The following is a 26454-nucleotide window of genomic DNA, read 5'->3' on the forward strand; positions in this document are numbered from 1 at the left end:
TTCCTCAAACCAAAACAGATGGAGGGAGGTGCTGTAGGAAGGGGGGAGAATGCTTTTTGTTCGCATCTTACGAATTTGTTCATTCTCTACTTATCCATGCAAAGCTTCTCCTTCTTTTTTGATGGGGAAATTCTTACTCGTCCCGGCCCTTCCCTCCCTTTTTGTTTGTGATCATGCACAGTCACACAACGGAAGAAACTAAAAGGGATGGATGGAAAAATGGGTGTGACAAAAAGTTGCGTTTGTCCTATACCTTGTTATGGCGGGTTGAAAAGTTGAGGATGCGTTGTACTAACGTTTTGTTTCACCATTTTCCTTGCCACTCGTTAAAAATATCTTAACCGCCTGCGATCTTGTCGGTTCTCCGTGGTAGGGCCCGCGGAAATATTTTCCCGGGCGTTTCACCTTTTTTTTTCACCTGTTTGTTTTCAAAAGAAAAAAAAACCACTTTGTTGGTTGTTTACTTTTCTTTTGTACTGTGTTTTAACATGCTATCCTTTTTAATACCTCTTCCCGCCGTGCCTCCTATTCTGTTGTTAGTGGCACTTTTATTGTCATTGTTATTATTATTATTATTATTACTACTTCTAACTAGTTGTTCTGTTCTGCTTCCTGTATTTAGTGAGAGGATCTCCAATGCAGCCCATGGTGCTTCCTTACGTGGACCGCAAGCCACCGATTAGCAAGGTTATGGATGCGCGGGTACTGGTGTGGCGGGAGTCGGAAAGAATGCTGAGGAATGGAGAAGGTGCTGCGGAGTGTAGTTATGCACAAAAACTTCAAGTTCTGCGCTCTCAGCAACTTGCTGACGCCCGAAAATATATGGATACAAGTGCGGCGATGCGGTCCGTAAAACCGGTCTTAGCAACATCATCAGTGGATGCAGATGACGATGACGAGTTCTGTCGGAAGCGGTCGCGGGAATCTGAGGGTCCATCTGTTGACGAAATCCGCCGCTTTGAGGGGAAACTTGGGGAGACGTTGGCGCTAGAGCTAACATTGTGGTCGCTCCGTCGTGGCTCCCACGGAGGTGTTCGGTCTCAAAGGTACACCACAGCCCTTCACGCGCTGCAAGACACACAAAAGCTGCTGAGGAAAACACTTCAACAAATGGAAGAAATCAACGCTCTCCGGTTTCTGGAGCAGCAGCAGTTCTTGAAGGTCAACTCGGAGAAGGCGCGGTTACTTCATGTTAGGCTGAGAAACGTTCGGGCGTTGGAAAACATACTACGAGGCAATGGTAAACGGCGTGGTTCGACGCTTCTGGCGACTCTTGAATAGTTTATATTGTTGTTCTCAATGCCAGTTGGTCGTTTGTTGATGGATGCGTGTTCGCGGGTGGCTCGGCCGGGCTGCGGGTCGTTGGGCCTTTGAGTTGATACCCAATTATTTGTTTTTGTATGAATATCGTTGGTAATTTTTGTTACCGCTATGATGGATGAGTCAATGCCCTTCTTTCACCCCACGGGTTGTGGGTAAACGCATATACTGCCTCTTTCCTTTATTGCACTTTAACTTTGCTACCGTTGTAGGTCACAAAGCATCTTTCCGTAGAGCAGAAAATTTCAAACCATATAAAGGAGCGCACAATTATAGGCACCTAACCAAGGAAAGATAAGCTTGGGCGAGTAAACAAACAATCTTGATTACGGCCTCTTGCACCCTTTCTTCCTTGTGTATATTTTTTTCTTTGCATCGTTTAGTTCTTTCATTCTTTTTCTTTTGTGAGACATGCCGCTTGGTCCCATTGTCGTAGCCCCACATGAGGAACACAACATCACACTTCCTTCTGGTGATGTATTTCGTCTCACTCTTTTTGGTGGATGTGATGGTGACTTGGTGCGGCGAGGGGAGAAACCGCCTCCGACACTATTTTGTTTACATGGCGCTGGAATGAGCTCCTCCAATTTCCACGTATTGGCAACTCATATGACACAACATGCCAAGTCGTCTGCTCATGAGGAGTCACCTTATGCCGTACGCGTTGTCACATTTGACATGCGATGCCACGGAGACTCCACGCGACGCGGTGGTGAGGGGTCCCTAACGCTGCAAGTTCTCGTGGACGACTTCAGGGCGTTGTTAAGAACAGTGAAGGAGTCACTTTTTTCCGCCACACCGCACTTCTATTTCGTCGGCCACTCCCTCGGTGGTTCTGTGCTGGTTCATGGGTTGCGTGGTGAGGCGGATTTGTTGCAGCTGGCCGCCGGCGTTGTGCTGCTTGACGTTGTGGAGGGTACCGCCCGCATTTCACTTCAGCACATGGATAAGTTTCTGGAGAACCGACCACGACAGTTCCATGAAGTAGCGGAGGCTACTCAATGGTTTCTTCGGCATGGTGGAATGAATAGCGCTGCATCTGCTGCGGTGACGGTGCCGCATTTGCTTCGGAAGGAGGGGGATCATTTTGTGTGGAAATCGAACCTGGAGGCAATGGCACCCGTATGGCCTCAGTGGTTTGACGGACTGGACGAATGTTTCGTGACACTTCCCTGCCCTAAGATTCTTTGCTTAGCGAGCACAGAGAGGCTTGATACGGCTCTTACTATTGCACAGATGCAAGGGAAATTTCAACTTGAGGTGCTGGGCAACAGTTGTGGTCACTACGTTATGGATGACCAACCAACGGCTGTGGCTGCGGTGTTGCAACGCTTTATTCGGCGGATAGAGACCCTGACAGAGAAATTGAAATGCAGCATTCGTAAACCTGTCAAATGAGTCGTAGTATTGCAGTGACCAAAGCGCTGCTACCGGCGTTACGTTAAATCGTCATCTTTCTTTCCTGATCTGGCAATGGTTGTTTGAGGGAAACCGTAGTATATGAAGATCAAAGGAAAATAGGAAGATTTCCCCCTCATCTTTGAGGGGCTTCCTTCACTTTTCTATTTCAGGTATCACATGCGGAGGGTTGAATTTCCCCTGGCTTTGTGTGTATATCTGTGCGCGTGCTGCAAGTGTGGAGCTTTGGTGCTGCTGCTCTCTCGTTCGTTTTCATTGATGCCGTTTACCTGAAGGGAGGAGGTGGGGGGGGGGACGGGGGGTTTATATCAATCTTTCCCATTCACCAGCTTAAGCCTCGTGTTGCATGGGAAGAAAATATCTTTTGACACTACCCACTGAAGTAAAGGAATCACGAACTTCTATTTATATATATATATATATATATATATATATATATATATGCGTATGCGTGCGGGTGTTTGAATATATTGTATACAAGCAATAATAACTAAAGTTTATTAGTTTCTCTCAAGTGGTTATTTTTGAGGATCCGTGTAGGTTTGTGTTTTCTCTTTCCCTGCACGCTGCGCGGAGGCGCAGGGTTATGTACAAGAGAATCTAGCGGGTGCTACGGTATAAAACATTGTGGATCAACTCTTTTTTTTTTTTACCGTCGTTGGTATACACTATTGTACCCGGCATGGTATTTTGCAGTACGAGTTGTATGAAAACATTTCATTTACAAATATATATTTTTTAAATGCAACTTTCCCCTGTTTTCCTTTTTTTTAAAAAATTCTTTACTTCTTACCCATTAGTTTCCAAACCGAATACGCGAAACGCAGTGCTTGTGTGCTTGTGTCTGTGTGTGATTTATTAGTTGTACAGGCGCCTGTCAGAAGTACTGGTGGTTGTATAGTAGGTGTATTATTTTTTTAATACCTCCATAGTGCTAATAAACAAAACAAGTGGCTCAGTAAACTCTTTAACAAAACAAACAAACAAACAAACAAACACACACATATACAAGAAAAAAAAAAGAGAGAGAAAGAGAGGGAAAAGCGGAAAGGTGAAACAAAGATTTGGGTTTGTTTGTGTGTTTGTGTGTTTGTGTGGGAACATGTCCATAAGTCAAGTGGATCTCGAGCACTCGCCTCATCCCGCATTTCAAGTCGCTACCTTCTCAGCTACGGATGAATCCGCTGAAGGGGCCGCGACATCTCCTGTCGGTGACGGCGAGTGTTTTGGAGGTGTCCGCAACGGCGTGTCCACCAACTCCATAAAAAGTGCGGCGGAACTTCTGTCAGTGCATCAGAAAACATTGATAGATATTAGTCTAACATTTCCAGCAAGAGCACCAACATTAGATTTACTGGATATGCATGGTATTACGTTAAGTCGCCGTACGTTGCGAGCCGACTTGCCAGATCCCGATGGAAGGGATGCGGCATTCAGTAAACTTGAGGAGTTTCGGTTTGGAGATGATCATTCAGATGATCCGTCAAACCTTTGACATGTTTCTCTCTCTTTTTTTTTTTTTACTTTAAACTTTTCCCTTCCCTTCCCTTCCCTTCTGTTTTTTTTTTGTAAAATGATAATAGAAGAATAAATTATTATGCATTGTGTCCGTATTCGACTTACTGACGACACCTTTTTTGGTATTCCTTTTCCTGTTTGTATATTCTGCCTCCACTTTTCATATATATTTAGTTACATCTATGAATAATTTTTTTTGTCCAAAAGTTTCTTCTTTTTTTAAAAAAATTTTATTTTAATCAAGACGCGTAACGTGATTATATATAAGTGAATTTACTGTTTTTTATTTTTTATTTTTGCCAGTGTTGTTATTTTTGTTGTTGTCTTACTTATTATCTGAGCGGTTACCAGTGTGGCGTAGTTAAAAAGAGTTTTTTTTTTTAATAATTAAAAAAAAAAAGAAAGACAGCACCACAGGTGTGGAGAAAGAAATGATATGATGAGAAGATAAAAAGGAGTGGGACAACAAATGTCAACAGATTGACTCTGAGAAAGTGTTGTTATGAAAGAAAGTTTTTTTTTTTTTAATTATAAAAAAAGGAAAAAGTAGAATAATTTGAGTGAAGGAAGTAAAGGATTAATTACATTTTTTGTTTTTTTTGTTCTTTTAATGAGTCGAAGCCACCACAGTCTTATGCATGTTTTTTGATTCATATAAATAAATAAACATTCCATTATCTACTTATATGGTTGGGAAAACGTCCAGCGATTTATGATGGAGGGAAGTTGAAAAAGTAAAATAGATGAATAATTAAATAAATTAAATAAGAAGAGAAAGTGATGTTTGGTGGAAGGATAAAAAAAAAAAAAGTAAATGCTTCAAATAAAATATATACCATTTAAAGGAGATGCAAACACTCGCGTACCCTACGTAGTTGGGAAGGGGGAGAAGGAAGTAAATAAATAAGTAGAGAGAGCGAGAGAGAAAAAAAAAATGAAGAGAAAAAGTGAAAGTAAAAGTTAAGGAAGAAAAAAAAAAAAGAACAGAGAGAAGAGAGGGAGAGAGCAATGGAAGGTGACGCGCCGTTTCCGTGTTGTTTGTTTTTTTCCCCCTCCTTTTATTTTATTTTATTTCATTTTATTTTATTTTCTTTACTTGTGGTTGAGTGGAAGCGTTCTTTCGGCGGCTATAAATATGTTATTGTTTTGTCGTGTGCGAGTCTGTACTTATGCAAATAAGTATAAATATACAATACATAAATATATGTGTGGCACGGTGTGTTAGGGTTATGGAAAGGGGGGAAACAAAAAAAAAAAGAGGAAAGAAAGAGGATAATAAATATTATAAACTGTGACATAACGAATTGTTTTTTTTAAATAGTTGTCACAGTTGTTTTCTTTTCTTTTTCTTTTTTGTTGTTCTACCACATTTCTACCCATTATTCAGCATGAGGGAACATATATTTATTTTGGTGGTTTGATTCCTCTTTTAGTTTTTTTTTTGACTTTAATTTTGTATTTGCGAACGTTTGAACACTTTCTTCATCTAATGTTGTTTTTTTTTTTTTCAAATTTTCTACTTTTGTGACTATGTTTATACTTGACGGCACCACATAAGCAAGATTCAGCCGTTACTTCTTTTTTTTTTTTCGTTATGAACTGTTGTTGTTAAGAATAACATTTTATGTTTATTACTGCTTTTTTTTCTTTTTGTTCGATGCCCGTTGCATAATTGTGGTTTTGTGAAGCGTACTGATTTTGTAGTGCTGCTACAACATCGGGACGTAAATGCGGTGAAACATCATTGGGTTAACACCTTTTCTCTTCCATTTTCATTTTTATTTCTCAAATAGTTTCTGTTTCTGTTTCTTTTTCTTTTTTTTTTTTGTATTACCACTCACCATTATCTTTTCCATTTATTTGTTTATTTCCCCCTCCCCTCCGTGTGATCCCTCAAGTATTATTTCTGCGAACATCAATTTTTGTTTTTATTGTTTATTATTAATTTTGAGGATAGGGAGGGGAGGAGGCGGTTGAAATGCCGAATATATGGCAGAGAGGTGAGAGGAAAAAAAAAAAAGGAAATATTGAATGGGGCGATGGTGGCAGGAAAGGAAAAGAAAGGGAAGGGAAACGCCGCTTCTTTTTTCCTTTTTTTTCTTTTTTTTTCCTTTTTTTGTTTCGTTATAAATTTTAAATTATGAATGGAGCGATGAGGTGGACTGTATGGTGATGTTACCGCACAAAACGGGGAATGAAAGAAGCACAATAAAGAAAGAAAAAAAAAAGAAGGAAAATGGTTAATATTCATGTGTCTTGCATATCCTGCCTTTTCTTTTTCTTTCCTCTAGAACATCGTAATTCGCATTCTGTTAAACAAACGAAACTCTTTTTTTCTTCTTTTTTTTTTTTATTCAAAAAATTCTTTTCCCTTCTTTTTAATTTATTTAACGTATTTATATATTGTTGTTTTCAACTCCTTTTGAGATGGTATCAGTTAGCACACACACAGAAGTGTCAGCTACAGGTAGTTGGAGATGAACTAAAAGAGAGAGAAAAGAAAAACTAATAGCGAAAAGCGATGGGAAAGTTTACAGCGGTCGAAGTAGTTGAGCAGAAAAAAGCAACAATAAAAAGCTTAAAAGAAAACAAAACAAAACAAAACAGAAATAACAACAACAACAACAACGAAATATTGAGTAAAAAAAAAAGAAAAAAGGAATTGTCATCACAATTATAATTTTTATTATTGTTGTTGTTTTTTAAAGAGAAAAACAAAGGGAAGTAAGTACGATAAATGAATTGAAATACAAGAGAATGTGAGGGACCAGAAAAAAGTATTTCAAAAAAAAAATTTAGTATTAATAGTTGGAGTGGCGTTGAATGGAAAGGGGTGAGGTGTGAAGTTATTTAAGGAAGAAAAAATGTATTACACCAAGTAAAGAAGAGGGGAATGTTTTTGCATTTGTTTTTTTTTTATTTTTGTGGGAGCAAAACAGAAGGGTAATTCGTTTGTTATTATTTTTTTTTTTTAAGTACTCAGCGATAGCTGAAGTGCGGGGTGTATATATATATATATAAGGTGGGTACGACCCGGGGAATGGTAAAAAATTAAGAAAAGGAAAGGATATCATGCAAAATAAACCAATGAGCTTACTGATGACGTTTTTTTTTTAAATCTAAACAAAAAGAACACTTTTGTTTATTGGGAACTTGTTTTTGTTTTTTTTATTTTTCCTTTGTTGATTACTGTCAATATCTTCATCATTTTGTTGTACCATTGTTATCAGGTAAAGTTAATGGCTGACAAATCAATTGGGTTGCTTATGCTTCCATCCATCGCATTTGATCAACAACACACCAACGAATATCTGCTCCCTCATCTTCTTTTTTTCTTTCTTTTCTTTTAATGCTGTTATTTCATCAGTGACATCTCATTCCATTCTTTAAAGACTGTTACTTTTTGTTTTGCATGTCAATTTATATGCTTATTTCCCCTTCTTTTCTCTTCTTTGAAATGCCGTTTTGATTATGTCAGCGCGCGTAGGCACCAATCCGCGTACTCAATGCTTCTCGTAGCGCTGTTTATCGCTGCTGCTGTGGTGATTATCGTGCACCATTGTGCAACCACTCTCTTTCCACATATTCAGAAGATGTGCGATGCAAGACACAACCGAGTTACATGTACCGAAGTGGATTATATTGTCATCGGTGCGGGACCCGGTGGTATCGCCGCTGCTCAACATCTCCTGCAGCATGATCCGCAAGGCCGCGTGTTAATTGTTGAGCGCGGTGAGGATCCTTCACCAGGTGGTGTTTTTGCATCTCTTCATAACTTTTTCCAACCTTACGATCTTTTATGTCACACTTTAGACCTTGTGGGGTCGAGGTTCGGCGAGTTGTTTTACATTCGGCATCCCCTGCGGAGGTGTTCTTCCGCATCTTGCAGTATTTGCGATGATGCCTCCACCTCAGTTTCTCCGAGGCTCTCTAACTTTGTGGAACATCGTCGCGGACGTGGACTCGGAGGGACTTCTATCATCGACTGGGCCATGTACTTTCCGTCGATCCCTGTGGAGCCCGCTGCACGGAACCATGCGGGTTTTGAAGACCTTCAGGCGGTGCCGCATCGACTCGCCCGGGGGAGAAATCCGCTTTCATGGGCCTTCGCTGAGGCGGCTGCGGTTGTAACGGATCGTAGGGGGTCACCCGCAGGGGCGGAATCATCTGTGGACAGAAAATGCGGGGATCAACCTTCTCTGTTGCGTATTGATGGGAATGGACGCCGCATCTTTCTTTTTAATCACATGCTGAAGAATGAAGGTGATCGCTTAACCGTTTTATCGGGCACGGAAGTCGTTGGCATGACAACTAGTGATGATGGCGAAGCCATTGTGTGCGTTAAGTGCAAACCAAAAGATCAAGAACCCTTTACTGTGAGTGTTCGGCGCGGTGTTATTTTGTCAGGCGGGACTTTTGGGACGCCAAATCTCCTTAAAGGAGTTCTTTCAAAGCCACCTGGACCCTATCTATCTCGAGATTCTATTGCCGTACCGTTAATTTTCCAAGCACTTCCCGGCCTCTCGGACGACAGGGTGAACATACATTCCTTTGTTGCTCATACGGGTTTATGGTTTGGAGGCCGTGGTCCTTTACTGAACCCCTTCTGCGACACGCTTGCAGCCATTGATGTGCCTTCGTTAGGCCCACGAGCAAAGTTAGTCATATTTTTGCTTCCCTTTGGTGGTCGCGACTCGCTTGCATATGGCCGATTGGGGTTTAATTACGTTTTCGGTGCATTCAGGGAAGGTTTCACAATGCTCATAACCCTCAGTGGTGTTGAAGACATTCGGTTTGATGTGAGTGATACTCAGAAGGAAGGTGCGACGGAAGGAAGCAATGCTCACTTTTCTGTCATTGACGAGAAAATGAGGCACAAAGTGTCAAATGCATTCATAGATGGCATGAAATTTTGCCGTCAAGTTGTTGCGGAGGCCCCACTTAGGTATCTTACGACAGGTTGTGAGGCGGCCGATGTCATGCTGTTCCGTGACGCGGTACAAATGAAAGAATACGTAAGGGTTTTGTGCCCATCTCGGCGTAAACTCACTGAAGGGCAGCGTGCCCATGCGCGCGGCGTCCTCTTGTGGGTTAAGGAGATGGTGTCGCGTCAAGATTACATGGAAGAATATGTTCGACGCCACGCGATGTGGTTGGGGTTTGCAAGTGGTGGTTGTGAGCAGGTGCTCCCGGCTGACGGGGGTCTGCGCGTCGCATGCATGCGCAATCTTTTTATCGGCGATTGCACAGCGGTAGCAGACGCGATGTGGAGAGCTGGCGGCTGCGATACCCTCCGTGCGGGTTCAGTCGCAACGGCTGTGGCTGTAGGAAAGGCGGCGGCTGCCGAGCTTCTATCGATTTAGATGGTAAGCACATTACAGAAGGAGTCGTACAGATGTCTTTGAGTATTCATAGTGGAGGTATGGTTGTGATCGAACGATGTTGTCGCCGTTTTTGTAACGCATCCGCCGGCACCTATAAGAATGTTTTTGTTGTTGGTTTCAGCACTCCGTTCCTATATGAATGAGCGTAGTTGAAATATATATATTTTTATTAACTGCTTTCAGCTGAATAATTTCGTGTTTGCTTTCTTGTGTTGCTTTCATAGCGTTGCAGGTCCCAACAGAAACACAAAGTATTGGCACTGTGCTACTGGCCCACGCAGTGTGCGGTGGAAGTGTCGCCGCGCAGTCCCTGGAGTTGCAATAATGAAGACGGGTGCGTCCTGCGTTGAGCATCCATCGAGCATGCCCGATAAGGCGTTTGCTGCGCAGCTACAGTCAATTTGTGAGGTACTAAACACTTCGGGCGAAAACTCGGGCAAGTGGGGAGGACGTTTGGAGGCCCTTCGGCAACTTGAAGTCTTTTCCAGAGCTGACATGTCGAATCGTCGCGATTTCATGATGCTTATGAATACTTTCGTGAAGGTTCCCCTTCAAAAACACATTGAAGAGGATCGTGCTGCGCTAAGCAACGAAGCATGTCGAGTGGTTACATCGCTGGCTAAACACTGCAGCAACCGCCGCGCGTGGCAGGCTGTCAGTGAGTGGTTTATTCAACCGCTCCTTAGGATTACTGTGCGGAAGAAGAAAGTATTTGTGGATGCTGCTGTGGAGACACTGTGTAACCTGGCCAGGACAAATAGTTTTGGGCCGAGGGCGTTTGCAGAACTTCTTCGTGGTTGTACCGCCGCTCACGCAGCGACGCGAAGTTACACTTTCAGCGTACTCCAGCTCTTTATACAACAATGTAAGAACAATGAGGGTGAATTTGCCCTTTCGCCATACCTTGGTGATGTATGCCGAGTGTTGCGTTCGGGGCTGTCAGATGCTGACGCTCAGACGAGGCGGTGCGCGCGTGACTGCTACTGGAATTTTCGTTCTGCAGAGGCGGAAGCTGCAGAGACATTGTATAATAAACTTGAAGCACCTGTAAAACGTATGTTAGGACAGGACCGGAATAGGTTAACTATCGAGAAGATGGTTCCTAAGATTGACAGAAACCCCACTACTGCCGCAACTCCTGCTTCTAAACTTGCCTGCGGGACGGATCGTGACCTCTCGACACCGCCGGAGGAACCAGGAGCAGTGGAAGCCGCTGCGCCTGCGGAGAACTCGAAAACTAAGGGAGAACCCGAGGCAGGTGGGAAAGCCACTGAGGAGTGTGGGCCCGATGCACTACTTGAGTCTCTTTCCAGTTCTGCGTGGGAGGAGCGTTTACGAGGCGTGCGTCGGGTTGTGGAGGACTTCCCATATCTCCGGCATAAGGAGGAGTGCGTGAAGCTGCTGGTCGTTCGGCTGAATGACTCGAATGGTCAAGTTGCGCTGGCGGCCCTTGAGGTGTTGCCACTGGTTTTCCGTCTTGCGCCTTTGTTGTTCAAGGCTCTGCTACCTGAATTAATCACCTCACTACTAATCAATGTGAGTGAACGCAAGGGATTCTCAGGGGTGTCAAGGAGACTTCTTGTTAGTACCATTAGAGCTAATTCCATTGACGATGTGATGGATGCAATTTACTGCGAACTGCGGAGGATTGTCTCTCCGAGCCTGAAGGTACACGCTTTAGAATACGCCAAATATCTGTATATCGACAACGCTGTACACTTTGCGCAACTGACGCCGATGCGACGCGCCGTGGAGGAGCTGCTGCCGATTATACAAACTGAGGGACCCCACAACCTCGTGCGTAAATCAGCTGCTTCAGCACTCACTGCCCTGTACGTGACTTCTAAGGGTACGTTCATACGCGTTCTGTCACATCATCTTTCGCCTAGTGACTGTGAAAGTATAGTTGACGAGCTTCAATTGGCAATTCCGCACCTCGGACAGGAGTGTCGTCGTACTTTGGCTGGACAGAAGCCGCTTCCACACCCAGTGCCGGTTGTGCGATGCGCGTTTGCTGACATTTTGACAAAAGAGGACAGAACACCACCAAAGGATGCGAATGCGAAGGAGTTAACGGTGTCCAAGTCGACTGACCCTGGAAATGCTACACACAGTACCATTCAAAGACCTTCTACAGCTTGTGCGAAGGGAGTTCATGACCGCCCCCCTGAAAGACGAAGTAACAAAAGATACCTCGGAGAACGCAAGGTTGCCAGTCCAGCACCTATGGATCGGCGGAGATCCCCCATGGGTAGGACTTCAAATGGTGATGGTGTTTCGCCTCTGCGTGGTAAAGGCGCCACTCACCACGTTCCAATGACTCTGCCGTATGCACTTCCCATTCACGGTGGGGGCAATGACTACAGCCCAGCGGATTTGTTAGAATGGCTAGACAGGACGAACGTCTCTACCGACACTCGTGATATTTTGGATGCCATTGCTTTTGCGATTGCGAAAAATCCCTCATCGTGGGGGGAAGTGTTTAACCGCCTTCTCGTTCTGTTAGAGAGGCTCATCCCCGACTCGTGCGAGCCAAGTCATACAGTACGTTTTCTTGCTCTTAAGGTGCTTCATACAGTGGTGGGAAGTGGAGTCCTCCGTCAGGCTGTGAATCGATCTCTAAAGCGTATACTTCTTCTTGTGCGCGCGGGGATTGATGATGTGTTCCCAGAGGTTCATATGGATGCTGCGGCAGTCCTTCATTTGATTATCAACAGCGGGTTGTACTCAACAGATCATCTCCTCAACGCTGTCGCTATGACTTTGGACACGTGGTTGCGGAGCAATAAGGTGGGTTACAGCACCAGGGGTTGGTTGACGATGTTAGAAGCCATTAAACATATTTTCTTTCAACTTGGATGCTCAGCCGTGCTAGTTCCGTGTGCCTTCAAGGAATATGCAGAACTGAAAGATACCACCCCGGGTGTTGTGAGCGAACCAGTTCTCCATCGCGTTTGCAGTACTGTGGTGTCTGCCGTTCAGCATAGCGTCCCTGAAGTGCGCTTAACAGCGGTTGTTGCTTGTGTTGCTATTTGGATGACATTTGACACTGCTGCATTGCCTTATTTTGTTGATCTCACAGCAAGCCAACGGAAACTTATTTCAATGTACTTCACAAAGTTGGCCGATGTACCTGTGGATGATTTGAAGATTACAAATACTGAACGCGACATGACGAGTGATATGCGTGCAGCCGGACTGCCATATGCCACTCACCTGTAAAGTTACACCTTCAACAAACGTACTGCATTTAGATTTATAAAATTGTAAATCCATAGAAGAAAGACAATGCCATGTGACACTTGCTGCGTCGCGGCTGCTTTGACAGAAGATGTGGCCACAATCATCTAATGCTTTTTCCTGGAACAAAACTCTCCGACTTATCGGCTGCTTTCGCACTAACTGCACGTACAACTGACTGGTATTTGTCGAAGTTTCCGTTTACTATTTGCATCACTCGTTGTGCTCCCAGGGTGTTACTTCTTGCTATTCCTCTCCTTTCTATTCTTGTGTGCGTGTTTTGCGTGCGTTACCATTTGGCGGTGATGTCCACCTAGAGAGAGAGGAGAGACGCAACGAATAGTGACACCGTAAGCGTTTTTTTTTTTAAAGGAAAGAAAGAAAAACTTCATTCTTGATATTTAGATAATATATTAAACCGTTACATTTACGTAAATTGAAGGCGCGAATTCAACAGGGGTAACAGAGGACATACTCAAATGTCTTTTCTTGTGTATGCCGTTGATGGTGCCGACCGACTGACACTCCTCGGACCTCCAACACCCGAGGGCCCAAATCTTAAGCAAGTGGCATTAAGTTACATTCAAGCACCGAAGGTGGCGAAGCGGAACGCCACTGGTGAGTTCGGTTCTGAGGATCCCTGTGCGTTTGAGGCGGTGGAGTTGATTCGTAATACATTTATTGGTAAGCCCGTAAAGTTTTCGGAGGACTACGTAATTGACGTATTGCAAAGGCGAGCAGGGAGATTAACACTTGTTGACGGGGAAGATGCATCAATCCTACTGTTGCGCAATGGCCTTGCCACCGTCCCTGAACGCATTCCCCAACGCATGGACAAGGAACTGTTTGCAAAGTACACCAAACTCATGAGCGAAGCGAAGGCGGCGAAGAAGGGTATTTTTGCCCCTTCTGCCTCAAGCCGCGTGCGCACGCTCACTGACCTGAGCCCAGAGGAGAAGATAAAACTTGCAGAAAAACTAAAAGGAAAGGAGGCTCTGGTGCGCCTTGAGCATGTGCTGCTTCCAACTGTCCTTGTTGTATCAGGAGGGGATTTTGGCGATGCACAGGTTACTGTGCACATGCCGGGCGTTACGGTGAAGGACCCCGACTGTGAAACTGTATCTCGTGAAAGCCGATACCACGTGGAACGATTTTTACTGCACCGGAGAGTGAAAATCCTCTTTGAGGGTGCCGATGGTTACGGAAACATTCTCGGTTCCGTCACTTCGTCAAAAGGTTGCTTCCAACAGGAACTGCTTTCTCGCGGGTTGGTGAAGCTTAACGGCAATACGTTGGGGAGCACGAAGTTTGCCGCTGATATGGAAACTGCTGAGAAGGAGGCTCGTGAGAAGTGCGTAGGGATGTGGAAAAATCGTGGTGAATCCGGTGCTAGAGTCCCTCTCAAAGTGGTTGGTGGGGCCGGTGTTTCTACCGCAGCTGCAACGGGAGATAGCAGTGCTTTGCCAGTTTCCAACGCCGCCACTGCAGCTACGGTGGTATATAAAGGGCCCACACAATTTACCGCCTCAATCGTTCAGATTATCACCGGTGACACACTTGGTGTGCGACACGAGGAAAGCGGAGAACTGATCCGTGTGTCACTTGCCGGCGTGCGTTCTAGCAAAAATATCACTCGAGAACAAGATGGGCGATCCCCCGAAACTCGTGTCACTTACGGTGATTATGAGTGGGAGGCCCGTGAGTTCCTGCGGGTGCATTTTGCTGGCAAGCGGGTAACAGTAAAGGTTGAGTACTGCCGTCAAATTGCTGAAACGGGAGAAGTTCGACCAGTGGCTCTGATTACCGTTCTCGAAACAGGGGAGAATGTGGGTTCGGCGTTGCTTGAGACTGGTTATGTTAACTTCTTCCTCGGAAGAAATGATATATGTTCAGCGGCGGCAGAGTTACAATGCGCCAGCGAAAGGGCGGAAGCAAAAGGTGTTGGTGTACATAGTAAGGCCCCGGCCCCGGTAGTGAAGGTACTCGAGTTGGTTCACTTAGGAAGTGCGCGTGGAAAGTACTACCTGAGCTTTCTTCAGCGTGGGATGCAAGGAAATCGGCCACCGGTGCTGAAGGGCATCGTCGATGTTGTAATTGGTGGCAGCTCCCTTCGCGTGTTTGTCCCGAGGGAACACTTTCAGATACCGGTGAAGGTGGCTGGTATAATCACACCCATGGGAGCAGCTGGTGGATCATCGGAAGGCGGTGAACCGTTCGCTGAGGAGTCCAAAAGATTTGCCGTAGACAAACTTCAACACATGGAGGTTGGCATTCAGGTGCACGCAGCGGACAAGGTGGGGAACTTCATTTCGTCAGTGACGCTCCCTGATGGCACTAATTTTGCTGTGGCTATGGTGGAGATGGGTTTTGCAACCGTTGCGAATGCCGATCGCCTCCCGCACAATCAACAACTTCTCGAGGCTGAGGCGAAAGCGAAGGCGGAGAAGAGAAACATCTGGTCAAATAACTCATCCGTCCCCCAACGTGCCGCAAAGCTCGAAGCACAGAAAATTCGGACAGGTCCCATATGTTACACCTCATCGAGTGGTCCCAAGGCCGAGTTCCAGCAGTACATGCTTTCCGAGGTTGGTGAGAATGGTTATTCCGTTTACTTGCAGGAGGCAACTGAGGATGTTGAGAAGAAATTGTTTATGATGCAGGACCTTCTCGGGCAGATTTCTTCCAGTAGCACGGAATACAAGCCAAAGAAGGGTGAGCTCGTGGCTGCACTGTACAAGACAGACAAAACATGGAATAGGGCCAAGGTGGTCCAAGTCAGCAAGAAGGACCCAACTGTCACGGTTTGTTTCGTTGATTTCGGAACAAAGTCAGAGATTCGTTTGAAGGATGTTCGTGCGATACCGCGTGGACCAGAGTTTGCCATCGCGCGCGATTCAGCCCCACTTGCTCGCCTTGTGAGACTCGCGTTCCTGAAGTCAAAGATTCATACTGAAGCATACATTGACTACGCTTGTGACATCGCTTACGAGTACACGGATGGACCTGTTATTGCTAAGGAGGTTTATCAGGACCCTGAGTGTAATGTTTACTACATTGTAAGTACAAGTGAGAATTCGAGTTCCCTCAATGAGGTGCTGCTTCAGCGGGGTGCTGCGGTGCTCGATCGGGCTGCGGAAAGTGTTGACCCTGAAGGGCATAAGCGCCACGTTACTGCGCAGAATGTTGCAAGGAAAGGCCACAAGGGGATGTGGCAATATGGTGATATTGATAACGAAAGCGACGAGGATAACTGATTTTTTCCCCTCCTCCTCCTCTCTCGTATCTGGTGGTTTGACAAATTATTGAATGAGACACCAACGAGGGGTGAAGCGTAGGACGTGTTAACGACGGGGAAACTTTATTTGGATTCCTGGGTGTCTTTTTTTTTTCTTCTTTTTCTTTCTGTACCCTTGTCACATTTTTTTTCGCATATCTTTGTGAAGGAGTCTGGTCACGCCTTCACAGAAGTTTTCGGATACGTGCACGGATAACTCTAACTTGTTTCCCTTCCCTTTTCAATTATTTGTGGAGCTACTATACCTTGAAGTGCGCTCCTATTCTGCGGGGAGGGATTTTTCTTTTTTTTTTTTGAGGTGAGGTAATTTTTTCGCACATTTTGTGCGCTCGGCCCCTTTCCTATACCTTTTTTAAAAAAAATGTGAAGGGGGGATATTACATGAATTGTATCAAACGGTGAAGAAAACATATTTTTTGAAATATGCTTTCTTGATTCTTTCTTTGTCTTTATTTGTTTGATTTGCTGTAGCGAAGAGGTATCTTTGTGAAGGAGAAGGAAACTTTGTTGTGCCTTTTTTTTTCGTAGTTGATCGAGCAAAAATCGTTCGAAAAGATAGAAATTACATGTCTGCAATCCCTTACTTGCAAAAACAACTTCACGAGCTTACGACGTGCCCGCCAGCAGGGTTTCGTATAGAGTCGGAAGATATTTATGTGTGGACCGTTTGGTTTACTGGACCTCAGGAAACTCCTTACGCCCCTGGTGTTTACCGTGCTGAGCTGCGGTTCCCCAAAGACTTCCCGATGGAGCCCCCAACCTTTAAAATGTTGTCAAGCATTTGGCACCCGAATGTTTATCCCGATGGTCGTGTGTGCATTTCTATTCTTCATCCACCCGGAGAGGATGAGATGAACAAAGAGGAGACTGCCATGATGCGGTGGACGCCAATTCAGACTATACGGTCCGTACTTCTTTCTGTTGTTTCACTTTTTAGCGACCCCGATCCCAAGGACGCCGGGGCCCCGGCCAATGTTGAAGCCTTAGTGCAATACCGCAAGAACCGTGAAGAGTTCAATGAGCACTGCCGTCGGCTAGCAAACAAGTCGCTGTCGGAGCTTCCGGAAGATTTTGTGCCCATTCCTCAAGAGGAACCACCCGAGCGACCTACAAACTACGCTGCCTCCATAGCAATGGGGTATGATGACGACTACGAGGTGGTGGTGTGCGATGCTCAAAATAAGTTTCCTGACGAATTGAGGCAAGTACGGGAAATGGCTCTTGCGCCTGATAAGTCTGATGCTGAACTTATTGATATGCTCATTAAAGTGAAGGGTGACGTGGCAACTCTAATGGAGGCATTGATGTAGCCGTATTTGTTTACGCAGACATGAGCTGCGTGACAGAAGAAGTGTTCGTGCAGAGCAAGGGTACAGAGCGGAAATAAATTGTGTATATGTATGAGGATATATATATATATATATATTTGTGTGTGTGTGTGTAACATAATGGTGCAGGGATGTAACAGATAAAAGGGAAAGCAATAAGAAGGTAAAAAAGAAAAAAAATAAAAAATAATAGGTGATGTGGGGAAAGGTGAGAGATGTTGGAGGAAAACAATGTCAAACAGTAGTTTCACTATTGTGACCAAAGTGCACATAACCTGTTCACTCATCCCTTGTAACCTTCTTCAACTTATTGTTGCAATAGCGCTGAACGGGCGGGAGCTTCTCACGTTTCCGTTTCTAGGGCTATGACGTTATCTCAACACTCACAACCCTAAAATCACCGGGTACTTCTACCACCTTCTTCCCGTTTCCTCTTTTTTTTGTTTTTACTGATGTGACGCCATCATCATTTTTCCTGTTCAAGAAATGAAGACTCTGACAATTGCTGGTTTTTTTTTTTGAGGTCTTTTTTTTTGTTGTGTTTCCTTTTGCGCACACGCGGAAGATGACGTCTTTTGAAGCGATGAGCGGAAAGGAGGGGGAAAAAGAAGGTGGGATGCAACGGATGAGATGCGAAATAAATAAATATAAATATATATATATATATATATATATATATATACGACCCTCATATCAGAGGTATTACGTTGACCCAATTGTCAGTACAGAGTGAGGGACAATAAGTGAAGGTTGCGGTTTTTTTTCTTAAAAGTTTCGTACTCATATTTTACTTTCCCCCCCTCCCCACACCTTTATGTCAATATCTGTACGTGTGTGCTTAAATGAAACAGAGCGGGCTTGGAAGAAAAGGATAATGTGGAGACAGGGGTAAGGTAGAAATACTGGTATGTGTGAAAGTGCTGGTGCGTAGACTGAGAAAAATGTGCAAAACATAAAGTAATGAGGGAGTAAAGAGATGATGGATTGTTAGGAAGATCCGGGGAGAACGCAACTTAGAGAACAGGAAAAATAAATATAAATAAATATATGTATTCGATGTGTGAGGAGGTGTGAAATGGTTTCATTCGCCTGTTAAATATAGTTTGAGTTGATTCTTTCCCCCTCTCCTTCTACTCGTTGCTGATTTTGATGACAATTTTTTAAGTTTTAACTTTCTTACTCCGCCTTCTCCCCCTCGTCATTGGTGCCGCTTCCGTTGGAGCGGTGTGCAACACTTTCGTGTAAGCCAGTTTGCGCGGATGTTAACTATCCCACTACCTTTGTCCCTTGTTTATTTTCGCACTGTACCCCTCATTACTGCGTTTCCTTGCAATTATTCCGCCTGCGCGAACGACACCGAACGTCTTCCCCCCTTTTTTCTTTGCCTTCGCACAGCTTCACGCATGTCACAAAGATCGAGGAAAGTTCCCACGGAAGGTGGTGTTTTATCTGTTAACAGCGGAAGCGGTCTTGCAATATGGAACGAATTACAGATACAACAGGAAAATTGGGGCGGTAATTTGGGTTTGCCGGCGAGGGAGCCCGGTGCCGTAGTGGAACTCGCCAGCACAGAAGGGAAAATTGTAGTGTCGACTGATCCGGAGCAGCGTAACATTTTCAAGGAGTGTATTTTGGGTTTGAGTGGTTCTGTAGGGGATATCACGTGTACAGATTTCGAGGTGAATTGGAAGCGACCGGTGGAGATATTCGCTCCGTTTCGCCCTCTAGTGCACCGTAATGTGACTCCCTTTTTTGATCCGTACGATACGCAGCGGGTGATTGGTAGTAGGGTTCCAGCTATGACGTCTCCTTCACGAAGGGCGGATTCAAAATCAAGTGCGGCAGCAATTCCTTTGCACATTCAGTTCCCTGAGATTGTGACGACCGCAGAGTTTCCCACTCCTGAAGCCCCTGCCACTGAATCACTGGCTTTCTCTGAGGAGGGGGTTGTTGGGCAATACCGCAAGGTACAACCTCTAACGCAGGCTTATGATGTCGGCCTTGAATTGGGTTGCGCAGCAACGCCTGCGGAGGCTTGCGGGTCGCGCTACAGCACGGGCCTTCGCCGCCGGCTTAACCAAGCGGATGCTATTTCTCGCTTGTCAGAACCTCCACCGTTTGTGATGGACGCTTTCAACACTGCAATCCGATTTGTTGAGAGTGAACAGAACATCTTAACGAAGGGGAACTACTTGTGGGAGCTGATCCACCCACATGCCCCAGGGACGTGCCACCCGGTTTACAACCCATATGGAAAATACGTTGTTCGACTTTTCATTGACGGCTACTTTCGTCAAGTGCCGATTGATGACTATCTCCCCGTGGATGCTCTTGGTCGGCCATTTTTCAGCGTTACGGCGCAAAAAGAAATTTGGCCGGCACTCATCGCGAAGGCTCTCTTCGTGGCTTTGGGCCCAAACAGACATTTACTCTTTACTGACTCGGAGGCCATCATCGCATGTTTGTTAGGTGAATGGGTGCCGCAGCGTATTAACCCTCGAACTCAACCCGCAACAGCATGTGCACTGTTATTGAATGCCCGAAAAGATCAGTTGTACAACGACAGTGACGCGACGCACTTCTCGGCGTCCCAGGTGCTCACTCCGGACGAGGATAAGGGTGTTTCAGTGAGCACACAAGAACAGTGTAACACATCTCCTTGGGTGGATAACCAAATTAATGAGAGACCGGCTAGCCAAAGTAAGCGGGCGTCAAGACTGGAGGCATCCTTTGCAAACGGCGCGAACAGTCCCTTGAGTTACGACATATCGGTTACTAACGTTCCAGCCGTTCCTGAGACTCCGGTTATTTGTGCTGTTGGAGTTCTGCCACATGACATGCGGAAATTGTACGTAATACACAAAGTAGTTGTTTTTCGGGATACCCTGGCCCTGAAAATTTCGACGAACCCACCATCAAGCATTATAGAACCGAAGGAGCTCACACTAGATAATAAAGACGAGGCAGTGCAGGGCTTGCTGCACCATCCATCTTGCGGTGATTTGGATCAAAGGGGAACCGGTTGGGCGGCATCTCAAGAATCAGCGGTGGCGTCATCCGCGTTTTGGGTCACCTTTGAGGAATTGGCAGAGTCACTAGACATAATAATTTGGCGGCAACTAGGTCAAGAGAGTCCATTTACATTTAATAGTCGAATTACCTATACAGATACTTCAAGTCATCCCAGGAAAAAGGGTGCCGCTTCTGCTGCAGCCGCTGCAACTACTGTGGCACGACAGACTGTCGTTCGGTGGATGCACATATCATCCAAAGCCCCAGAGCAGATTGCCATTGTTAATCTTGGGGGAAGCGCATCATGTCGTGCTGCAAGTGCTGTAATTGGTTCTCCCACCCCTTCTTTGTTGGCTGCGGCGCACCAAACTCCGGCGCTGTCGATGATGGGGAGCGAATCGAGCCAGCTGAAAGCATTATCGGGAGAAGGGAGGGAGGTGCATCTCGATTTGTACAGGTGGGATCGAGGTGATGTGTTATGTCGTGCGGCCTCTTTTGCGTGCGAACCGAGTAGGCTAGAATGCATGCTCCACACTGTACCGGCCGGTTCACATGTGTTTCGCGTGACGGTTGTTGGACTAGAACCCCAGGAAGTAGTAGGCCTGTTTTCGACACGGAATTTTATACTAGGAGACGAAAAAGAAGCTCTTCGCTCAGCTAATATATTCAAAATGAGTGATGCAGGTGCTCATCCCGGGGTGGAAAAACCCAATGAAGAAGTTATATGGTTTAAGCACCGCTTTGCGGTGAAGGAACCAACAATTGTCTCCTTTGTTTTGAGCACGCTCGAAAGCGGTGAAGAGCTTTCGATGTACCGAGATATGCCTGGGGCTAGCGGGAAAGAGTCGAAGGGAGTTAAAACGCGCAACACAAACGTAAGGTTACATTCAAAGGAGGCTGCCGAGGGTTCCCCCCCGCGGGGGGCGCACGCAGAAATTATACCGTACTGCAACGTTTTGTTGGTGGATTTGGACGCGGGTACTTCAAAGCGTGGGGCGGTAGGCCATCTCGTGCGGCAGCGTATTGAACCCAATCAGAGGGGATATCTTGTTATGGCCTATGCGTTGGTTGAGGCGGACTCCATCTCATTTTCGTTGAAACCGGCAGATTTGTGTGCCGACTCTCCTTTAGAATATGGCTCGCCACGTGAGAAGGAAACCAATGGTCTCTCTCCATGCGGCGACAAAGGCCCCTTAACCCCCTTTGGAGTGAGACCGCATCTCTTTTCAAAGGGATGGTGGCGGCTTGTGGTGCTTTCTAGCGTTCCATTAGATTCATACAGGGCAATACCCAAAGACACGTGGTCGTTTGCTGAAAAGGGGCAACTTAAGCAAGGATCTAACGCCCTGCTCTTTTCCTACGCATGCACCGTGTCGGATCGTACGGATATTACTTTACTTCTTGATGTTCACTCACAGAGACCCATTCCGTTTCATATCAAGATATTTCGTGCCGGTGTTGAAGGTCCACCAGTGTTTGTCTCCGAGGAGTGTGTTAACCACCTCTTTGTCCCACACGTTGCTGTGGACGTTCCTGAAAAGGTGAAAAACGTCGCGTATATTATCGAGGCGTGGTTAGATAAGGAGAAGGTGGAGGAGTGGGAGCGTATGCGTCGTCTGTCTCAGGAGTTAAAGTTTCTGCTTGCGGCTGAAGCAGCCAGAGTGAAGGCGGAAATGAAGCAACAGAAGGAGCTTCAGGAGTATCATGAGGATCCTCGTGCTTTTAAAGAACGTCTTTTGAATCAAGAGATGGGACCGGTCGAGAACCTTGTTCCAACTCCTTTAAGGGAACAAATGTCAGTGTCGTCTAAAAAAGGTCGACCATCTGTAGATAAGCGCAGGACGCTGAGTAACGCTGCGCCCAGTAGGCAAACGATTGTGAGGACCTCTGTAACACCCTCCACGCCAGCCAGTGCCGTCGCCGTCCACATCGATTCTATTGATCCTGAGCTTGTGGTAACTTATGACCTCAGGCTCTATTTTTCCGCAAAAACTGATGTCAAGTGTGTGGCCACTGGTAAGGATCCTCTGACGACTATGCGGGGCCTTTGGGTTCCACCAATTGATCCTCTTTTTGGGGAAGCCCCTCCGCTCTCCGGTGGTCGCTCGGGAGGGCAGCGTGGGAAGCAGAAGGATTCTTCTCCATCTCCTGAAGAATTATACAAGGCGGATCAGGGCCGTTTGAGCCGTCAAAATTTTCTTGAAAATCCCAGGAACCTCCTTTTTCCATATCTTCCACAGGGTGAAAAGATACGAGGGGTTGAGGAGAGCGCGCCGAACGCATTAGCAAGCACCCCTTCCATAGCGTTAGTGGTTGGGGTAGAGGATGAGCCCAACTTTTTGCATGCCCCTATTTTGGATGAATCAGCCCATCGTGTTCAACATTTCTCTCTGTACGCTACGGAAGTGGTACCACCAACGCACGGTTCACCAACGCAGAGCGCTTCCGGTGTTCCTTTTCTGCGAACTCGGTCCCCCAACGGCCGAATTGCAGCGCCAACCTTTGGGAACAATCCGCCTCCGACGGATGATGACGCTCTTGCAATTGAACTGAAGACGCCAGTAAACGAAGTGTGTTTGTGGCTTGGTGAGGAACTCAGGCGACAAGAGGAAAGACGTGCGGAATGCAGAAATGGAATAAAAACCCTAATGCGCGAATATTGGGAAACTCGAAAACCCGGAGCCGCAGTACTGGCGCTTCCCCATGCGAGGGAAGATGAAGGCAACAAACGACCGAGACCACGCTCGAAGATGTCGAGCTAAATGTATGTGGTTGGGAAAAGTTTACCGATTTGTGACACCTTTTTCCCCTTTTCTTTTTATTTTTAGACCAGTGGAAACGTGCCATCGTACAACAGCGTTACTATTATTATTATTACTTGTGTGTATGTGTGTGCGTAGGTGTGTGCCTGCTTGTTTTTGTTATATTCTTCCTTTTTCCTTCCCCGCTAATGTGAACAGCAGGTGACTCGTATACAATGTAATTTAGTGACTCGCGTTCGCACGCATTTCAATTGGAGGTATGTGAACTTTTTTTTTTGTTCAGCCTCCTTTTTTTTTTTTTTGCTGCAGTGCACTCGTTGAGATGATTTGCTCGTGCGTTCATTACGTGTCATAAATATACGTGCATCTGTCTGTTTATATTTGTGCATTTGTAAGAAGTATTGTATCTGTTGTTGGTATGTAACGTGTTGCACGGCGTCGGCAACTCATTTCCCCTCCCCTTTATTCTTTTATGCTTCTGCGCTTTTAATTCTCCCATTTTTCTTTTTCTTTACGTATGTGTCTATTTCCTCATCCCCTTTCTGCAACTATACTGCGGTAACGGGAACAATAGGACTTTAGGAGACAAAAAGAGAAAATAAAGCCACACAACGGGTAAGTGTGAAGGAAGGGAAACAACGGAAGAGTAAAAAACAAAGGAAGTGAAAACGAAGCAAGGAGAAATAAAAGAAAGGTCAGCGAAAATTGGGAAAAAAGGGCAAAAAAAGAAAAGGAATTAGAAAGCCCCCAAACAAAAACATACGTTTATAGAAACAGCACCTATCAAGGAAAGCGAGAAGGAAGGAAATCCGTCCAAAAAGAAAAAAAAGAGGTTGGTGCCAGTGACCGCAATCATAATCGCTTTTTGATCTCTCAAGGACTTTCCACAGGAGGAAAGGGAAAGGAGGAGAGAAAAGCACATCAGTTTGCGAGTTTCTTGCATAGCGTAGAAACAGAGAGAACGAGAAAAGTGTTTCTGTCCCTAGTGATTTAAATAAGAGGAAGTTGACGCAAAGGGAGGAAACCAAGAGGAAGTGTAAAAGAGAGAGAGACGGAGGAGAATATATATATATATATATATATATATATATATACTGTGTTTTTGTTTTTGAACTTTATTTTCCCATATTCGATAACCGGCGCGATTGTTTGATAAATCACTTCTGTCGTTGTGTTGATTGATTTGAATCCCTTGAAAAGTATTGAACCCGGAAACATCCGTCGGTTTCTCTGCACAGAGCTGTACGCCTTGTGCTGAAAAGCCGCAGACATTCAACCATAGGTATCCACTTCAACCCGAGCTTGTGCATCCTCCACGTGAGTAATGGACAGCATCACTGCAAACGATTACGATACGGAGTCAATGAAAGGTTTGTACAATGTCACACTCGAGGTTACAAAGTCCCCCTCCGGGGTCCATAGTGACAACAATGGTGACGCCGATGAGGCAGAAACCAATAAAGGCTACAAAAATGTCAATCCAGATTGTGTGAATGCATTAGCCGCCAATAACTCTCGCAAGCAGGAGGAGAAGTACCTCGCGATGTTTAACGATTTTAATTCACACAATCTACTCGATGTCCCAGATTCTGCGAGTCCGCCAAGATATCAACCAACTCTCTCAGGTGTGGATTACACCTTTTCCTACGTGGGGTCATCCCCCTTCGCCTCTGTTGTGCAAACAAACGATGCAGATGGTACCCCGGAAGGAAGAATGGAGCCGCTTTCAGACGCGTACCCTTCTGCTAACGGAAACGCACATCAGTCGTCGGCAAATGAACCGTCAAACAATGCGCCCTGCGTTTACGCCTCCATTGAAACATCTCCACTGCAAGGCCGTCGTCTTAATTTTCGAGCGTTTCTCACGAAGAAAACCGTCCCCACTTCGATTATGAAAGAGGGCCAGGCTGGAGTGTTTGTTGGGCAGCTTCCTTCCACTTACACGGAGGAGGATACTGCTGCGTTGCTACGGGCGATTGGTGACGACGCGGGTGTACCAGTTCACGTACGAGACGTGAAGAGTCACAACCAAAGCCGTACATGCGCCTTCGTAACAGTCAATCAAGGGGCTCTGCAGGTGCTACTTGGCTATTCGAAGCGTGTTTTGTGTGATTCCGTTTGCGTATGGGTTGTAGAACCTGAGAAGGCACAGTATCTGAAGGACTTTGTAGATGGATTGGTGCGGGAGCGATTGCGTGGCGTCCCGAAGGCAGCACTTGTGTTGGAACAACTCACACCGCAGTATGTAAGAGGGCAGGCTAGTGGCGGAAAGGAGTGGAAAGGTGCAAGTCCCCATGGAAGAGATGTTATGGGTCCTGTGGATGGTTTCTTTATGGCAATGCCCACTATGATAACTTCCACCGCTCCTCCACCACCGCCGCCCAATGGCTCCGAAGGCCAAGTTGTCGCAGGCACTCATATGCCGATGAGTGTTTTGATGCCTTCGTGGGGAGCCGTCCAGCAAACGGCGGGAAGACGTCCCACCGGTGCTCCTAACGGGTCGCAGGTGGTGGGTGCATTTCCTGGTGCTAATATTTATGGTAATCCAGGTGCTTGCTTTATTGCGGTACCTCCACCAGGCCCTGTTGCGGCTCGTTCACAGCAAGTGAATCTTTGCGTGATGGCCCCGGGTACGGGCGCTATGCAACCGGTGCCATATGTAACAAATTATGCCGGTGGAAATATGTACGCCCAAGCCGCCACTGCTGGTAGTGCCCCTGCTACGGTAACTATGCAACAGGCGGGTACGAGTGCATCACCCGTGCAAGTTGGAATGGGTGGTTTCGGCCAGCAGGTTGCAGGTGGCTCTACCGTATATTTGCAATCCGTCCCACCTTATGCGTTACATCAGGTATTGCAGCAGCCGCAACAATAGGGGGAAAGTGTGCGTGTGAGTGAAAACCTGCCCTTCGTCCTTTCGACTCATGTTTGCGTATATATATATATTTATATGTGTGTGTGTGTGTTTGCGACATTTGATGGTGGAAACTATTTTGACACGAAACGCTTTTCTTTTCTTGACTGTATATTTACGTGATCGTACACCACTTCTTGTGCTTTTGTTTTTGTTTTTCTTGTTATTTATGATTCGAACAGTATTTGGGAAAGTTTGTTGGTTTGTTTGTTTTTTGTCGATATTGCTTTTTGGGAGTATTTTTGTTTTTTTTTTGTAGAAA

At 45.7% G+C, this 26454-nt stretch overlaps 9 protein-coding genes across 9 annotated transcripts; all 9 read left to right on the forward strand.

Annotated features, from left to right (window-relative positions):
- Positions 1-636: 636 nt before the first annotated feature.
- TbgDal_XI15810 (hypothetical protein, conserved) lies at positions 637-1281 on the forward strand (the record flags this gene model as incomplete). The annotated part of the gene is made up of 1 exon (XM_011782424.1): positions 637-1281. One exon carries the CDS (start codon positions 637-639, stop codon positions 1279-1281), a length of 645 nt encoding a protein of 214 aa, XP_011780726.1.
- A 450-nt stretch (positions 1282-1731) lies between these two features.
- On the forward strand, positions 1732-2718 carry TbgDal_XI15820 (hypothetical protein, conserved; the record flags this gene model as incomplete). The annotated part of the gene is made up of 1 exon (XM_011782425.1): positions 1732-2718. The coding sequence occupies one exon, from the start codon at positions 1732-1734 to the stop codon at positions 2716-2718; it is 987 nt and encodes a 328-aa protein (XP_011780727.1).
- A 1123-nt stretch (positions 2719-3841) lies between these two features.
- On the forward strand, positions 3842-4234 carry TbgDal_XI15830 (hypothetical protein; the record flags this gene model as incomplete). Its single annotated transcript, XM_011782426.1, has 1 exon — positions 3842-4234. One exon carries the CDS (start codon positions 3842-3844, stop codon positions 4232-4234), a length of 393 nt encoding a protein of 130 aa, XP_011780728.1.
- A 3529-nt stretch (positions 4235-7763) lies between these two features.
- TbgDal_XI15840 (hypothetical protein, conserved) lies at positions 7764-9620 on the forward strand (the record flags this gene model as incomplete). Its single annotated transcript, XM_011782427.1, has 1 exon — positions 7764-9620. The coding sequence occupies one exon, from the start codon at positions 7764-7766 to the stop codon at positions 9618-9620; it is 1857 nt and encodes a 618-aa protein (XP_011780729.1).
- A 345-nt stretch (positions 9621-9965) lies between these two features.
- On the forward strand, positions 9966-12863 carry TbgDal_XI15850 (hypothetical protein, conserved; the record flags this gene model as incomplete). Its single annotated transcript, XM_011782428.1, has 1 exon — positions 9966-12863. One exon carries the CDS (start codon positions 9966-9968, stop codon positions 12861-12863), a length of 2898 nt encoding a protein of 965 aa, XP_011780730.1.
- Positions 12864-13360: 497 nt separating this feature from the next.
- TbgDal_XI15860 (hypothetical protein, conserved) lies at positions 13361-16135 on the forward strand (the record flags this gene model as incomplete). Its single annotated transcript, XM_011782429.1, has 1 exon — positions 13361-16135. One exon carries the CDS (start codon positions 13361-13363, stop codon positions 16133-16135), a length of 2775 nt encoding a protein of 924 aa, XP_011780731.1.
- Positions 16136-16742: 607 nt separating this feature from the next.
- Positions 16743-17486, forward strand: TbgDal_XI15870 (ubiquitin carrier protein, putative; the record flags this gene model as incomplete). The annotated part of the gene is made up of 1 exon (XM_011782430.1): positions 16743-17486. One exon carries the CDS (start codon positions 16743-16745, stop codon positions 17484-17486), a length of 744 nt encoding a protein of 247 aa, XP_011780732.1.
- Positions 17487-18763: 1277 nt separating this feature from the next.
- TbgDal_XI15880 (calpain-like cysteine peptidase, putative) lies at positions 18764-23278 on the forward strand (the record flags this gene model as incomplete). Its single annotated transcript, XM_011782431.1, has 1 exon — positions 18764-23278. The coding sequence occupies one exon, from the start codon at positions 18764-18766 to the stop codon at positions 23276-23278; it is 4515 nt and encodes a 1504-aa protein (XP_011780733.1).
- Positions 23279-24602: 1324 nt separating this feature from the next.
- TbgDal_XI15890 (hypothetical protein, conserved) lies at positions 24603-26153 on the forward strand (the record flags this gene model as incomplete). Its single annotated transcript, XM_011782432.1, has 1 exon — positions 24603-26153. The coding sequence occupies one exon, from the start codon at positions 24603-24605 to the stop codon at positions 26151-26153; it is 1551 nt and encodes a 516-aa protein (XP_011780734.1).
- Between the last annotated feature and the right edge of the window lie 301 nt (positions 26154-26454).

The sequence above is a fragment of the Trypanosoma brucei genome, chromosome 11 (assembly GCF_000210295.1).
Source record: "Trypanosoma brucei gambiense DAL972 chromosome 11, complete sequence".
Lineage (NCBI taxonomy): Eukaryota > Euglenozoa > Kinetoplastea > Trypanosomatida > Trypanosomatidae > Trypanosoma > Trypanosoma brucei.